The following is a 17006-nucleotide window of genomic DNA, read 5'->3' as shown; positions in this document are numbered from 1 at the left end:
ACTCTTAAAACATCCTTGCTCAGGCTCCTTGAAATAATTTTAAAATGAACATGAGTTATCATCATGCAAGTTAATTTTTAAAACATGAGATACTTATTTAAAAGAAATCTGAGGCTAGCAATGAGGCAACCAGGATTCTATTCCAAAGTTAATAAAATTCTCCTCAGTTTCCTCATATATGCGTATAACATAAGGGCAGTGATGTATCTCCTGTTTCAACCTGCTCCTTCTGTCCATGTCTCTAGTAAACGGTACTAGCATTCACCTTGTTGCTCAAACCAAAACTATGGGAATAATTTCCAACTCCTTTCTTTTTCTCATACCCTACACAAATTCCTCAGCAGGTTCGCTTGGTCCTTGATTCTAACTTCAAATGACCCAAATCTAAACACTTACCTTTTCCCCTGCTACCATCCTAGTTTAAGTAGCCAATGTCTCTGGCCTGGATTACTTCAACAGCCTCATAACTGGTCTCTCTGATTCTACTCCTGCTCCCTATACATCCTACTCTCTACACAGCATCTAGATTGAATCTGTTAAACATAATTAAGATGTCACTCCTGTGTTCAAAATGTTTCATTGAGTTCCATCCAACTTAGACTAAAACCCAAAGTCCCTACAGTTCCCCTCCAAGGCCCTCTGTTGTCTGCCCCCCACATACACTACCACCCACTGCCTTTCCATCCCACTTCTCCCACACTTCCAGGGGACCCTTCTTGCTGTTTTTCCCAATATAAAGGGTTTTGTCTTTGCTACCCCCTCTAAATCCTAGGCATAGTACAAATTTACTCCTTAACTTTGTAATGGAGCCTTCAGATACATGAAGGAAAACTTGTCAAAAAGTAAAGGGAGAGAAAGACAAATCCAAAATCTAAATTGAAGATTTTAACACTCATCTCTCAGTAATTTAAAAAAAAGGTAAGAATATAGAAGATTTTAATAACACTACCAGCCAAATTGCCCTAATTTACATTTACAGAACGCTACACTCAACAATGGCAAATTACAAATTCTTTTCAAATACACGTGGAATATTCACCAAGTTAGACTACGAGTATATGTTGGTCATAAAACAAGTCTCAATAAATTTAAGAAGACTGTAATCATACAAAGTGTTCTCTGACCAAAACAAAATTAAGTGAGAAATCAACAAGATATCTATCTAGGAAGAGCCCCAAATATTTCGATTGAGGTAAAAGGCTCAGATCCTAAAGTTTCATAAATATTGCACCCTAGGAAATTGGAACATTACTAGATGACCTCTAAGGAGTTTTAAATAGAAAAGTAAGTAGGAAAGAGGGTTCAACTATTTAATTCCCATTTAAGAAACTCTATAAAGAAGGGCCTAGAGAGCTGTGGGAAGACGGAGATTCATCTCCCATTGTACGCTCTTTTATACAATTTGAATTTTTTTAACCATGTATTTAAAAGGAGCAAAAATAACTTCCATATTTAAATTCAAATGCCTATCATATATTCATCAAAGGAAAAGTCTCCTTTGGCAAAGAGAGAGGTTTTATCACAAATCATACATAAAATGGAAATGCAAGTGTCATCTAATTTATATTCTGGAAAATGAAACATTCTATTCCACAGACCCCAGAGGAGTAACAGCATACTTAATAGCAACGGGCACTTACACCTGATAAATAATTCATGTTGATATCCCTTATCTTTCATCTCCCAACACAAACTCAATTTATCTGTTCTCTAAGGATATGAATCTGTAATTCAGCAAATCTCAAGTTTTTGTGTACTTAGTCTGGACAAACCCTTGGGTAATTAGCCCGTGTTTATCAACTGTTTTAATTTTTGCTTATTTCTCATTATTTTTCTCAGTATTATGCCACTTCCTGCCTTAAGAAAATACAAAGAGAAAAAAAAAGAAAGACAAAAAGAAAGAAGCATCTGTGTTTATCTACCTGGCATTTTTGCTAATAGTCAAACTAATTCAATTATTCTTGTTTTCATTGTTTGAATAAGCAAAATACTCACATAACTCAAAAATCAAAAAATACAAAAAGTTATTCAGTGAAAAAACTAATCCCATTCCTATAACCCAACTACCCAGTTTTCACCCTCCCCATGACCACAAGAATTCACCATTGCAAGTTTCATGTGTACCCTTCTAGAGTTTCTTTATGCATATGCAAGCAAATATAAATATGTGTGCCTTTTCACCACCTTTTTTTACACAGAGTGTAGCATATTATACATGCTGTCTACACCTTGTCTTTTCACTTAAAAATACATCTTTCCATTTCAGTACATAAAGTACGTTATCATTCTTTGTATAGCTATCTAGTAATGCCATTGCATGGATATACCTACCATAAACTCTATCAACAGACATTTAAGTCGTTTCCAATATTTAGCTATAACAATGCTACAATTAAAAATTTGTGTGCATATGTCATTTTACATGTATACAAGTATGGCGAATTCCCAGAAGAGAAATCTCTGGCCTAAAGGCATCTGAAATAGGGTCAAACTGCCCTCCACAGGGATGGTACCAATCCATTCTCCCATCAGCAACGTATGACAGTACCTATTTTCCCATGCCTTACCAAGAGAGTATATTAGCACCTGCATTTTTGCCAACCTGGTAAGTGAAGAATATCTCAGTGAAGTTTCAATTGGGCGCTATTTTTATTATGAATGAGGTTTAGCATCTTTCACAGAACTTAAGAGTGATTTATATATCCTTTTCTATGAATTATCCTTATTCTTTTCCCTTTTGCCTATTGGATGGATGAACTTTTACTTTTTGACTTCAGAAGCTGTTTAAATATTAGAAGACTAGCCGTTTGTCTGTTACAAGTTGCAAAAATGTTTCCCTGTTAATGTTGCTTTTTTGGGTTTTTTTCTTTTGTTTTTGTTTGTTTGGTGGATTTTTGCTTTTGTTCACTGATATGCTTTTTTTTAAATTTATTGGGGTGAAAATTGTTAGTAAAATTACATAGATTTCAGATGTACAATTCTGTATTACATCTATAAATCCCATTGTGTGTTCACCACCCAGAGTCAGTTCTCTTTCCATCACCATATAGTTGATCCCCCTTACCCTCATCTCCCACCCCCCACCCCGTTACCTTCTGGTACTACATGCATTTTTTAATGGTCAAATCTATAATTTTTTATAGCTTATAGAATTTGAGTTATGCTTAGAAAGACTTTCCCCATTCTCAGGTTATAAAGGAATTCTCCCGTGTACTTATAATACTTTGATATATTTTTTACATTAAATATTTGAGTCATCTGGAATTTATCCTAGTGTCTGATAGCTTACCTAGAAGTATAGTCCATAACATGCAACCTTAAATTATTCCTACTCTAAAGTTAATCAAAACCTTTACTGTTCTTATGATTCATATACTGGCTATTGCTTCCTCTTAGTTCTATTCTGGTCAATTTCTACAGTCTGTGTGGTCTGACTATTTATATGGCATACAGAAAAAAGAAAAAACTCTTTTCTTGTCCTTGTGGTTCGGATCGGGAAAGGGGAGGGTGGGGGAGTGCTACTCTGAAAACAAAACTCTTCCAGTTTATCCTTTCGGATTTTCTTCTGGCTAGACGGAATTAGAGTTCATATTCTGTCACATCAAAGACTGAGAGACTCAAGACACAAAACTGCAACATTTTAAAATTCTCTCAGTACCCACCTCTGTTTCTATCAATATGCTTCTGAAGATTTCACCTTCACCACTGAACACGCTAAACTCTTTTCAAGATTATGTGCCATGCTAGAGCACGAGCTAAGCCTGACTTTCCTGTGAAGGTCCAATTATAATTTACATATATTTTTTCAAATGGCTACCCAGTTGTCCCAACACACCTAACTACCAAGTAAAAAATCAGTAAGAATGTAGAAATTGTATAACACTATCAACTACATTTACTAAATTTCATTTCTAGAATAATACAACCAACCAAAACTGCAGAACACATGTGTTTCAAGTACACATGAAATCATTAAAGATGAACCACCATATGTTAGACAAGAAAATAAGCCTAAATAAATTTCAAAATTGAAATCTTAAGAGTATGTTATCTGACCACAAGGGGATTAATTACAAATCAATATTAAACTATCTATAAAAGTCCCAAATACCTACAAAAAAGAAAGTTTTTAATATAGTTTAACATTTGGGTAAAAGAGAAATCACAAGGAAAGCTAAAAATATTTTGAACTGATGGATAATAAAACATATCAAACTGTCTGGGATACAGCTGATGCACAGATTTGAGGGAAATTTATAGTTTCAATGCTTTTATTAGGAAAGAAAAAAAAGTTAATAGTAGTAACATAAGTTACCATAGAAATGAACTAGAAAATGGGAAGCAAAATAAGTCCTAATTACACAGAAGAAAATAAAGATAAAAGCATAAATCAATGAAATAAGAACAAGCAATAGAGAAAAATTAAAAAGCCAAAATTTGATTCTTTGAAAAGAAATAAGAAATTGATAAATCTCAAACAACACTGCTGAGGGGTGGGGAAAGGGAGAAAAAGAGAGAACAAAAAATGCCAATATCATGAATGAAAACGGTGGCATCACTAAAGAGCAAAACTCTGACAAGGGAATATTAGGAACAACTTTATAGCAATAAATAAAACTTTGATGAAATGGACGAAATCCCCTTAATAACACAAAATCAAATAGAAAATCTGGATAAATCTATATTAAAGAAATCAAATTTGTTTTCAAAAGCCTACACACAACATTAACTCTATCCAATACATTTTATCAAACATTTAAGGAAGAAAAAACACCAGTCTTATACAAATTCCTTCAGAAAATAAAGAAGAAATAGTTTCCAACTTCTGTTATGAGGCTAGCATAAAACTAATCTAAAACCTATCAAAAATATTAAAAGAAAAGGAAATTATATTTTTAAAAAATCCCTCATGAGCATGGACACAAAAATGCTTAATGAAATATTTGCAAATGGAATTCAGCAATACGTAAAAAAATAATAATCAATTAAGTCTATCCCAGGAATGCAAAGTTGGTTTAACAGCATTAAACCAATCAATAAAAGAATGAATCAATGAAAAACCATATGATCATCTCAGTAAGTGCAGAAAAAATATTTGACAAAATTCATATCCATGCATAATAATAATAATAAAACTCTCAAGAATATTAAAAGTGGAGGAAATCTCTTTAATTTGATAAAGGGTAGGTATGAAAAACTTACAGGTAACACCAAACGTCATGGTAAAACATTCAACACTTTATTTACCCGAGATCAGAACAAATCAAGAATGTTAGTCTGATCACTTTTATCCAACATTTTATTGGAGGACCTAGACAGAGAAATGAAGCAAAATAAAGAAATAAAAGGAATAACTATTTTAAAGGTGAAAATCAAACTGTTCCTATTTGCAAATCACATGATGATTAACACAGAAAATACCAGGAAACCAAACAAAAAACTAATATTAATATAAGTAATAAGTGAGTTTAGCAAGGTCTCAGGAAATAAATTATGTTTTTAAAAATCAATACTATTTCTACTCACTGAAAACAAATGATTGAAAAATGAAATTTAAAAGGCAATGCCAATAGTAATAGCTGGCAAACTGATTCTAAAATTTATGTGGAAATACAAAGGAGCTAAAGTAACCAAAACAATATTGAAAAAGAATAACATACCTAACTAATACATGATTTCAAGACTTCAAGAATATACGACTTGACTTCTAGTCTCTAGTCTGTCATGTAAGGCACTTGGAAGTTGCCATTCCCACTTAATAACAAGTAAAAACAAAAACAAAAAAAATCAACAACTCTTCTTAGATCTGACAAAGTAAGGTCACAGGGCAAACCGTTTCCCCCAAAACTGGAGAGACAGGCAGGTGGATACAAAGAATCATAAATTACAGTAGCAGAAATCCTCAAGAAGAAACCCCATTATGCTAATGCTAGTGCCACATTGGGAAAACCTGAACTGTAACTGATGAATTGCTGGAGGCAAGTGTAAACAAGTCTGTGAGTTAAAAACTCTGAGCAAGTGCCCCACACTTTCATGAGTTTTACCTCCTGGAACTCTCACAATGAAGATGTGGAAAATCTCCACAGGTATCCAACAGGGAGAAGTGAAAACCACCATTTTGAATACACCAAAGCATTCAGGGAGGGGAATAGGACTAAGGGGCATTTCGAAAGTCTACAGACCACGGAAGTCTACAGACCACGGGAAAAGTCTCCCTACCAGACTGACCTAATCACAGGACTGTAGTTTGCTTCTTTTCCTCCCACTCTTTACCACCACATTACTAAAGGCATATTTACGGCAGTTGCTTTCTGTTGTCACGCAGCAGCCTAACCGCCTGTCCCCTCGTGACTGTTCCTAAAGCAAGGAGAGTCTGTGAGACGGATCCTTTCAGGGACTTTGCTTCACCTTTGTGCTTACACCTCATGTCTCTCTGTTTGGCCCCCAAAAGATGGCTGGTCAGCCAATGACGGGTAAGATTCCTCACGGGAGGAAAAATCCAAGCCAGGCACAGCCACATGGGGATCACCAGAAGAATTCACAGGGTCAACAGAGTGGGCACAGGCCCCCACCTTCCCCCGGCAAAGGAGAGCTTTGGCCTATGTCCTTCCCACAACCTGCTTGGGAAGGGAGTCGATGATGTGATAACATCAGTTCTCCTTCCATTCTTATCAATGAGTTTTAGCATAAAGGATGTGTCCCTGGGGAGGCACATATCATAATTGTTAAGACATCCTGGGACTTTCAATTCCGGCTGTTTGCAGGGAAGGGTGATTGGTTTGAATCAGTTTTCCGATATGATGTATGATGTATGAGACTCACAGACCGTGAAGAAAACAATACTACTTCCTTGTGTGTACATCAATAAAAGCTAGAAGGCGGCCCGATTCGGGGCTCTCAGTCCTTTGAGGCTGGGAGATCCTTGGCCCCCATTTCATAACTTTCTTGATTTCTGTTTCTTTCTTAACCCTTCGCCGCCCCTTCTCGTTCGCTCACTGCCTGTGTTGCACTGGATGCGATACCTTTCATCCAATACAGTAAGTCCTCACTTTCATGGATTGATTCTTACAAATGACATAGAACAGAACCAGTTTTATCATAGGTTAATTGATATAAACAAAAATTAAGGGAGTTTCTATGGTATCTCATCAACACTGTAACAAGATGACATTGAACATAACGACGTCATTCAATGATCTGCTGTACATCATGCCCTGCTTTCAACAAAAAATTACCAGGCATATTTCAAAAGACAGTTTGAAGAGACAGCAAACATGAGAACTAGACTCAGATATGGCAAGGATGTCGGAATTAGCAGACCATGAATTTAAAACAACTATGATTAATATGCTAAGAACTATAATAGAAAAAATAGACAATATGCAAAACAAATGGTTCAAGTGAGCAGAAAGATGGAAATTCTAAGAATCAATAAAAACACTAGTGATCAAAATACTGTAACAAATGAAGAACTTCATCGTTGGGCTTGTTAGACTGGACACACTGTAGAAAGAACCTCTGAGCTACAGAATATCTCAATGGAAACCTCCAAAACTGAAAAACAAAAGCATAGACTATGCAAGGACTCTGTGACAACTATAAAAGGTGTAACATTTGTGTAATGGCAAAGAATATCAGAAGGAAAAGAAAAAGGAACAGAAGAAATATTTGATATGGTAACAACTGAGAATTTCCCTAGATTAACGTCAGACACCAAACCAGATATCCAGGAAGCTCACAGAACACCAACCAAAATAAATGACCCCAAAAAAACTGTACTTAGGCTTATCACATTCAAACTGAAGAAAATCAAAGATAGATAAAAAAAAATTTTAAGATCTCGGAAAAGAGGGGAAAAAAATCTTACCTATAGAGGAGAAAAGGTAAGAACCACATCCAACTTCTCAGAAACCATGCAAGGAACAGACAGTGGAATGAAATATTTTAAATACTCAGAGAAATGTAGAACTCTGCATCCTGCAAAATTATGTCTCAACAGTGAAGGAGAAGGTCATCTGCAAGATGGTGGAGTAGAAAGTTCCAATGTTTATTCCCCCACACACACAAAAACAATGAACAAACAACTACAGGGAGGTGGGTCCTAGACGGCACCACAGGCGGATGCTGATACTTGCCTCCTCCCAGGAACACACTGAATATACACCCACATTTAGAGCACTTTCTCCTGAGAGACAACCTAGGGCTGATTGAACAGCTTCTACATAACAAACAAGAGAGGGGGTCCACATAGAGAAGGCTGGGGAACTGCAAGAGTTCTCTGGGATCTGAGGGAACTTTCCAGGATCATAGGAATCAGGAAGCACCATTGTTTACATTCTCCCTGCACCTAGACAGTGTGGGCAGAAGCTCTGTGAGCAGGTGCTCTGGCTGACCTGCAAAGTCACCACAGCACATTCCCAACCACCCTGTCCTCAGCTACGCCAATAAGACCAAAAGGACAGCACAACACACACGCACCAGGCTGTCCAATCTGGACCCTGCTCCGGCCACAGACGACAGATTAGTGAGGAGCTACCACACACGTGTGCACACTAGGCCACCCCCGCAACCAACATAGGAGCACCTAAACATATAAAGCAAAAAATTAACAGACATAAAGGGAGAAATTGACAGTATTATAATAATAGTAGGCGACTTTAACATCCAACTTATATCAATGGATAGATCATTCAAATAGAAAATCAATAAGGAAACAATAGCCTTAAACATCACATTAGGCCAAATTGACTTAATAGATATTTATAGAACATTTCAACCCAAAACTGCATTCTTTTCAAGTGCACATGGAATATTCTGAAAGACTGATCACATATTAGGCCACAAAAAAAGTCTCAATGTATTCAAGAAGATTGAAATCATAGTGAGCATTTTTTCTAACCCTAACAGTGTGAAACTAAAAATCAACTACAAGAAGAAAAATGGAAAAAATACAAATACATGGACACAGAACAACATGCTACTAAACAATCAGTGGACCAAAGAGGAAATCAAAAAAATACCTGGAGACAAATGAAAATGAAAACACAAGTTTCCAAAACCTATGGAATGCAGCAAAAGCAGTTCTAAGAAGGAAGGTCATAGCCATACAGGCCTAACTCAAAAAAACAAGAAAAATCCCAAATTAACAACCTATCTTTACATCTAAAGAAATTATAAAAAGAAGAACAAACAAAATCCAAAGTAAGCAGAATGAAGGAAATAACCATGGTCCGAGCAGAAATAAATGAAATAGAGACTAAAAAAACACAATAGAAAGTATCAGTGAAACTAAGAGCTGGTTCTTTGAAAAACAAAATTGACAAACCTTTAGACAGATTAACCAAGAAAAAAGGTAAGAGGACTCAAATAAATGAAATCAAAAATAAAAGAGAAGTTACAAATGACAAAATAGAACTACAAAGTATTGTTAAAGAATACTGCAATTATTCTCAGACTGAGAAAGACAAATACCATATTATCTCACTTATATGTGGAATCTAAAGAACAGAATAAACCAGCAAACAAAACAGACATAGACTCAGAGATATAGAGGAAAATAAATTGATGGTTGCTAGATGGGAGAGAGGAGGGGAAAGGAGAAGGTGAAGGAATTAGAAAGTACAAATTAGTAGTTACAATATGGTCACAGGGATATAAAATACAGTATGGGGAATATAATCAATAATGTTGTAAAGATTATATAAGGTACCAGATGGGCACTGGACTTAATCAGGGGGATCACTTCATAGATTGTATAGATGCCTGACCAATGCGCTGTACACCTGAATCTAGAGTAGAATATTGAATATCAACTATAATTAAATACACACACACACAGAGTGCCAAAAATAATGTATACACATTTTAGGAGATATTATCTTAACATCTCTTAAAATGTGTATACATCTTTTTGGCACCCCCAGTATATATTTACATATATATATACACACACATAAATTTATATATATATATGTATATATATATACACACACACATAAATGTATATTATGTATATTAAATTAACTATTATTTATTAATTAAATTCATTAAATTATATATTATATATAAATTTATATATTAATAACTATTATTTATTAATTAAATTTATTAAATTTATATATTAATAAATGCATATTTATATATAAACATAGTGATGGGGTGTGGAGTACAGCATAGGGAAGATAGTCAATGATATTTTAACAATTACATACGATGTCAGAGTGGTAGTAGATTGGGGGGGTTATCACTTTGTGAGGGGTGTAAATGTCTATTACATTGCTTTGTATACCTGAAACTAATTAAAATATATATATATAAAAGAATACTGCAATTATATGCCAACAAATTAGACAACCTAGAAGAAATGCATAAATTTCTAGAAACATACAACCTTCTAGCACAGAATCAGGAAGCACCTCAGCCATGAATTTAAGTGTAGAGCCCATCTTACAGAACCTTTAGGCATCTCTTAAGAATAAACTCAAATTGGTGGTGGCCTCACAATTTTTTCAAGAGCAATGACCGGAACATAATTATTGATACTAGGCATACAGGAAAACAAAGCAATATGAGTACCCAATAGTAGAAGCCGAGCCAGTAGTAACAAACCTGAAAAGTCTTCAGATATTGAAATTATAAGTGAAACAATTACGCTTACTATGTTTAAAGACATAAATGGCTACTCTGAAATACCTGCAGTGAACAGGAAACTATAAAAAGTGACATAGCAGACTTGAAAGGAACCACATAGAGCTTCTAAAAATAAAAATTGTAATAATCCAAACTTAAAACTCAGTGGCTGTATATAATAACTTCTTGGCCACAGCAAAAGAAAGTACTAGTGAAATAAAAATTATGAAAAAAATTACTCATAATGTACCAGAGAGTCAAAACATGAAAATTTAAAATAACTAAAATGTAAGAATCATGTTAGATACAGTGAAAGGGTCTAACTTACATTTGCCTGCAGTCCCAGAAGGACTTTCAACTAATCACCCTGAATATGTTGCTTTCTAACAGGATAGAATCAGAAATGTGGTAAAGAAAATGTTAGAAAGATGACTGAGAATTGTATAGAACTGATGGAAGATAATAATCCAAAAAATCATGAGGACTAGCAAATCTCAAGAGAAATAAATCTACACCTAGATATACCATAATTAAACTGTAGAAAACCAAAGCTAAAGGGAAAAATCATGAGAGCAGCCAGAGGGAAAAAAAGACAAAATACTTTTAAAAGACCAGCAGTAAGACTGACACCTAACTCTTCAAAGTACAGCAATGGAAACTACAAGACAAAAGAATGTAATACGAAGAGAGAAAATAACCATTCATCTAGGTTTCTATAGCCACTAAAATATCTCTCAAGAAAGATAATGAAATGACATTTCTAGACAATCAAAAATTGAGAGATGGTGTCCCCAAAAGACTCTCGATACATACAATTCTGGACCTCAGGAAGGCAGGAGAAAAGCGATCTTGGAAAGTCTGAGATTCAAGAAGGAATGAAAAATTGAGTAGTAAATAGATAAAGATAAACAAAATTTAATAAAATTTAACTACATAAAACAGAAATAATAACACAATAATATCCAGTGAAATGAAAAACAGGAATTAAAATGCCAGCAATACTAATATCTAAGTTGGAAATATGGTGCATGGAATTCAAGTGTTTTGAGATGTTTATGTTATTTATGAGAACAATAAGGGTTCTGTTCAACTTTAGACTTGGGACAATTTATTGCACATTACGGGATAACTCAATTGCACTTTATGGATTACGCTTCTCTGTAGGATGTAGTCTGTTGGACCAGACCAATGCTCCTGCCAAAACAACTAAAGAAACTGGAAACTGAGCTGATGTTTCTGCTGAGACGTGTTGCCTGGAGGTATTTGCTGATTCTGTTACTCGCGATGAGATGTTAAAAATCTGGATTTAGCCCAGGCAGAAGGCTGTTGTTAGGAAACAGAGAAAAGAGAGATTTTTAAGATCTTGCAGGTCTGGAGACAGGGACCTGAGAAGCATGATCAGTTTTTTTCCCCAAGACCTCTGCCAAACTTTGAAACTATAAGATAGAAGCTAAAAGCAAAGCAGAATTTCTGGCAGTCTTGGAACTAGCAGCATTCAGGACATGCGGGAGGGAGCATGACCCCACCAGGCTCTCAGTGCCCTGGAAAGCTGCACCCTGGAAGCAAGAGCAAACCAAGAGCAGACGGACCCTTACTCTAAATGCCTAGGAGAGAAAAGGAAAATTGCATCATCTGGAGCCTCTATAATTTTTTTGTATATAATGTCGGACATTCAATCAAAAACCACCAGGTATGTCAAGAGGGACCTAAAATCAAGGCAATTTTGCCTTTCTTTTATAATACAATTTATAATTTATAACACAATGTCTTGCAGTACCTTTAAGTCATTATTTGAAACACCGATCAAATTGTTCTGTAGATATGAAAATTTCCCATTTAGAGCAATGGCGAACAACAAAGAATTTACATACACTATTTTATCAACTCTCTGCAAGAGTAATTTTTATCCTTCTCTAGATATTATATTACAACTACATAATTCTCATTATTGCTCATACAGAATATTCATTAAATCTTGCCTATTACACATATATACTTATCAGCACTAACTTTTACTCCATTACTTCAAACATTTTCATCTTATTGAGAACAGTTTCAAAACTAACTTCCAATATCAACACCTAAAGTACTTTACAGCTTCCCAAAACCTGTTTTTTTCCCATTGCATATTTTGTTTCTTACGTATTATAACCTTCCTAACTCTAGCTTTAAAAAGACAAAGTATATTAAAATACTTTGAAAACTAAATCCCCATACAAACTTAATGACATTTATTATTATTACTATTAACACATAAAAAACCTGGAAAAATTTTTAACTTTCAACTAATCACCCTGAATATGTTGCTTTTTAACAGGATAGAATCAGAAATTAACCTTAATGTAAGCCATTAAAATAGTCCAAATTCAAAATCTAAGTGTAACAAAACAGTATGTTATCCTCTTAATATTTCTTTTTATTTTTCTCTTTACTTTCAAGATATTATTGCTTTCAGGCCCGGTGGCTCAGATGGTTGGAGCGCCATGCTCCTAGCACCAAGGTCGCCGGTTCAATTCCTACGTGGGCCAGTGAGCTGCGCTCTCTACAGCTAAGATCGTGAACAATGGCTCTCCCTGGAGCTGGGCTGCCGTGAGCAGCCAGAGGTTGGCGTGAGCTACTATGAGCTGCTGAGTGCTACCACGGGCTGCTGAATGCTGCCGTGGGCTGCTGTGTGCTGCCAGGAGCAGCCAGTGGCCAGTGTGAGTGGCCGGCAGCCAGCGTGAGCTGCCGTGAGCTGCTGTGAGCGGCTGACCGACTGCTTCAGCGGGGGGGGGGGGGGGGGGGGGGGGAGCGCAAGGCTCATAATACCAGTTGTGTCCTACACAACTAGACTGAGAAATGAACTGGAATGGGCTCAGGGAGGCTGAAGAAAGGGGCAGGGGGGGGGGAGGGAAGATATATATTGCTTTTAACAGAATTAAATCTCTTCAGGTAATAATGAAAAGGTCATACTAAATTAGATATAGAGAGAATCATGGAATTCTCAGGGCCTACTTAGATACTAGTTTCTTTAACTAATAAAATAAGGATTTGAACAGCATGATTCTTAAAGCTGTTTTTAGTTCTGTGTATGATTCTGTACCAGCTAACCACATGGCTACTACTACAGTGTTGCAGTAAAATTTTCATTTAGTCAAATCAATGGAACAAGTAAGTTAAAAATTAAGGTGTCTAACAACCAAAATGTCCTTCGATAGATGAATGGATAAAGAAGTTGTGGTACATATACACAATGGAATACTATTCAGCGTTAAGGAAAGATGATATAGGAACATTTCTGACAACATGGATGGATCTTGAGAATATAATGCTAAGCGAAATAAGTCAGACAGAAAAAGCGGAGAACCCTATGATTTCACTGATATGTGGTATATAAACCAAAAACAAGACAAACAAATGAGAAACAGGAACTCATAGACACAGACATGGTTTGGTGGTTACCAGAGGGTAAGGGGGGTGGGGGGAGGGAGATGAGGGTAAGGGGGATCAAATATATGGTGATGGAAGGAGAACTGACTCTGGGTGGTGAACACACAATGGGATTTGTTGATGATGTAATACGGAATTGTACACCTGAAATTATGTAATTTCATTAACAATTGTCACCCCAATAAATAAATTAAAAAAAAAAAAAAAAAAAAATTAAGGTGTCTAACAGAGTTGCAAATGATAGGCTATACTTACACAATCAGGCTTGAAATGTAAAACAGAAGAAAAAAGATTCACAAGACACAGAAATGAGTCTTTTTCCTTCCCATAAAAAGTTGAGTCCATATCAGAAAAAGTAACTTAATTAGATAAACGAAAACATTCTATGAATAAACCTGGAAAATTCTGAAAATACAGCAATGATTCATAGAAGCACCGATAAGGAGCAAGTAACCTTTGTGCTACATGCAAATGGGGACTTTTGTACATGTGACGACTTAGGTACAAAAAGGTAGTTTCTGTTCGGATAAAAGAAAAACAGTGTTAATCATCAAAAGTGTATGCTCACCTTGTAAAAATTCCTCCTTGCAAACAGTGAAGTAGAAGAAAACAATGCGGACTTTCTTGGCCTGCTTTCTTTAAATCGGTCTTGAACCAAGAATAACTAAAACACTGGACCACAAGTGTTCCAAAGAGCATAAAGCTTACTGTTAAAATGCCAAAAACATATTGTCCTTCATGGAAAAACTTGACAGATACCCAGGTGTCCACAATTAAATCACTGATATAAATTATAATGCCAAGAACTGACATCATAAAATTCAATTTAGTGTATCTCATTATGAATCACTAGAGCTGTCAGCTGTCTACTCTCTTCTTTCATACAAAAAGAAACAAAATATCCAAAAAAAATATTAGTGCATCCTTTAGTATAGCACTGAATCTTAATCTACTCACTAAATCTACTTGGAAGAATAAATATTATGAAATTGGAACACTACAATCAAAATGACTAATTTTAACTTTCTTTTCTAAATCGCGAATCTAGGTCCAATGTTACAAGGCTTTATTCAATCTTGTTTCACAGTGATCTTCTTTACAGGCGACAACACCTGAAATAAAACATATACATATGATTCTAAAACTCTTGAGTTTAATATTAAAAACCCTAGGCCATGACTTTATCAAAGCTCTTTTTAAAAAAAAATAATATCACTAAACATCATTCTTACAATACCTTTGGGGAAGTCAAGTCTCAGAAATATACTTACTAATTGACAACTTCCTCTCTGTCTGTTTACCTTTTAGAAAGCATAGCCTACACAAAGATATTTATCACAGGACCATTATAGCAAAAAATCGGACACAATCTAAATGTGCCAACACAAGGAATTGGTAAAGTGAATAATGGTAGATTCATAAAATGGAATGTTACAAAGCTATTAAAAATATATTTAACAAAGGTACAATGTCTGCGAAAATTCTTAATATCCTTTTGATCCAGGAATTCCATCTAGGAATCAAGCCTAGAGAAATATTCACTAATGTGCACATTTGCAGAATACGTTCTTTGCAGACCTATTTTTTATAAAAGCAAAAAATCAAAAAGTACCTGAATGACAACTGAAAGGTCCAGTTCAACAAATTATGGTACATGCATACTAAAGAATACGCCATACAACCTTTAAAAAGAATGAAGTATCTTTGTATGACCTGATTTCAAAAGATCTCCAAGACATATTAAGTGAAAAAAAACAACTGTCAGAGAATAAATATAGCATTTATGGTTTTTAATTATATATGGAGAGGGGAAAGGGGTTGGTAATAGGAAGCACATGCAACATCAATACTTTAATTAAGTATACTTTTATACTGCTTGAGTCTTTTACAATAGACTCGTACTAATGTATTACACAATCTCTTAAAAACAATAGTAAATGATGCTTACAAAGAATTTTGACGACTGGAGAAAATGTTTGTGCTACTAATGATAGCTAACATTTACTCAGCACTATGTGCCAGGCATTGAACTAAATGTAGCATGTTAAATGGGGACTAGCATGTTAAATGTCCCCATTTAATTATTACACCAAACTTGGGAGGTAGATACTATTATTATGATTCCTATTTTATAAATGTCAGCTAAATGCAATCTGTAGATGAGATTTGTCTGATTCAACAGTGTTGTTTGTTTTAATTTTCCTAATTAATTGCCAACATTTCATATAAAATCCAGACTATTCACTGCTATCAAATATACTTACTAATATACTTATACACACACAGACACACACAAAAGATCTGCTACACTCGTCTGCCATTCTTCCCTCAGCGGTGAGTGGCCCCCTCCCTGGGGCACGTTCTCTCAAGTTCACCACAGTAGCCAGCCACCCCACTCCAATCGTTTCAACAGCTAGGCCTCAATGCTAACATCGCTACCTGCTGGCTGTGTGTCTTTAAACATGTTCTTTTATCTCTTTATGCCTTATTTTCTTCATCTGAAATACAGAGATGATAATGGTATGTACCCCATATAGGGTTGTTGTGAAGGCTAAGAAGCATAATACACATGACACAATACATATAAACATATAACATAATACATATAAACTTCTAGGAAAGTACTTGGCACAGTTAGGGCTCAGTAAATGTTAGTTTACCATCATTATCTTACCTGCCTACCTGATCCCTGTAAGCATCTGGGTTTGTAATCTTGGACTTCACTTTCCATAATGTTAAGTGAAAAAGTACTATGGTATGATCTCACAGTTCTGAAAATGCAAAAAACTTATGACAATACAAAAAGGTTAACAATGGTTTTATTTGGTGAATTAATGGTGTTACAGATTAATCTTTTCTTCTTCATTCTTTTTTATATGAATGGACAAAATTATTTCCCTGCAAAATCATGTTAGAATTATAATCCCCAATGTGACTGTATTTACAGA

The 17006-nt window shown here is 35.2% G+C and overlaps 1 protein-coding gene across 1 annotated transcript in view; it reads right to left on the bottom strand.

The window, feature by feature from the left end:
• Positions 1-17006, bottom strand: part of XKR9 (XK related 9) — a 29237-nt gene that overhangs the window by 9716 nt on the left and 2515 nt on the right. Inside the window, exon 2 of the mRNA XM_081069894.1 lies at positions 14627-15170. Coding sequence (XP_080926020.1) covers positions 14627-14898 — 272 coding nt within the window. The 5' untranslated portion in view covers positions 14899-15170. The remainder of the gene's footprint in view (positions 1-14626; positions 15171-17006) is intronic.

This window comes from Rhinolophus hipposideros, assembly GCF_964194185.1.
Source record: "Rhinolophus hipposideros genome assembly, chromosome: 13".
Classification (NCBI taxonomy): domain Eukaryota; kingdom Metazoa; phylum Chordata; class Mammalia; order Chiroptera; family Rhinolophidae; genus Rhinolophus; species Rhinolophus hipposideros.
Note: the sequence above shows the minus strand (reverse complement) of the source record. Positions and strands in the feature narration are given on the sequence as shown.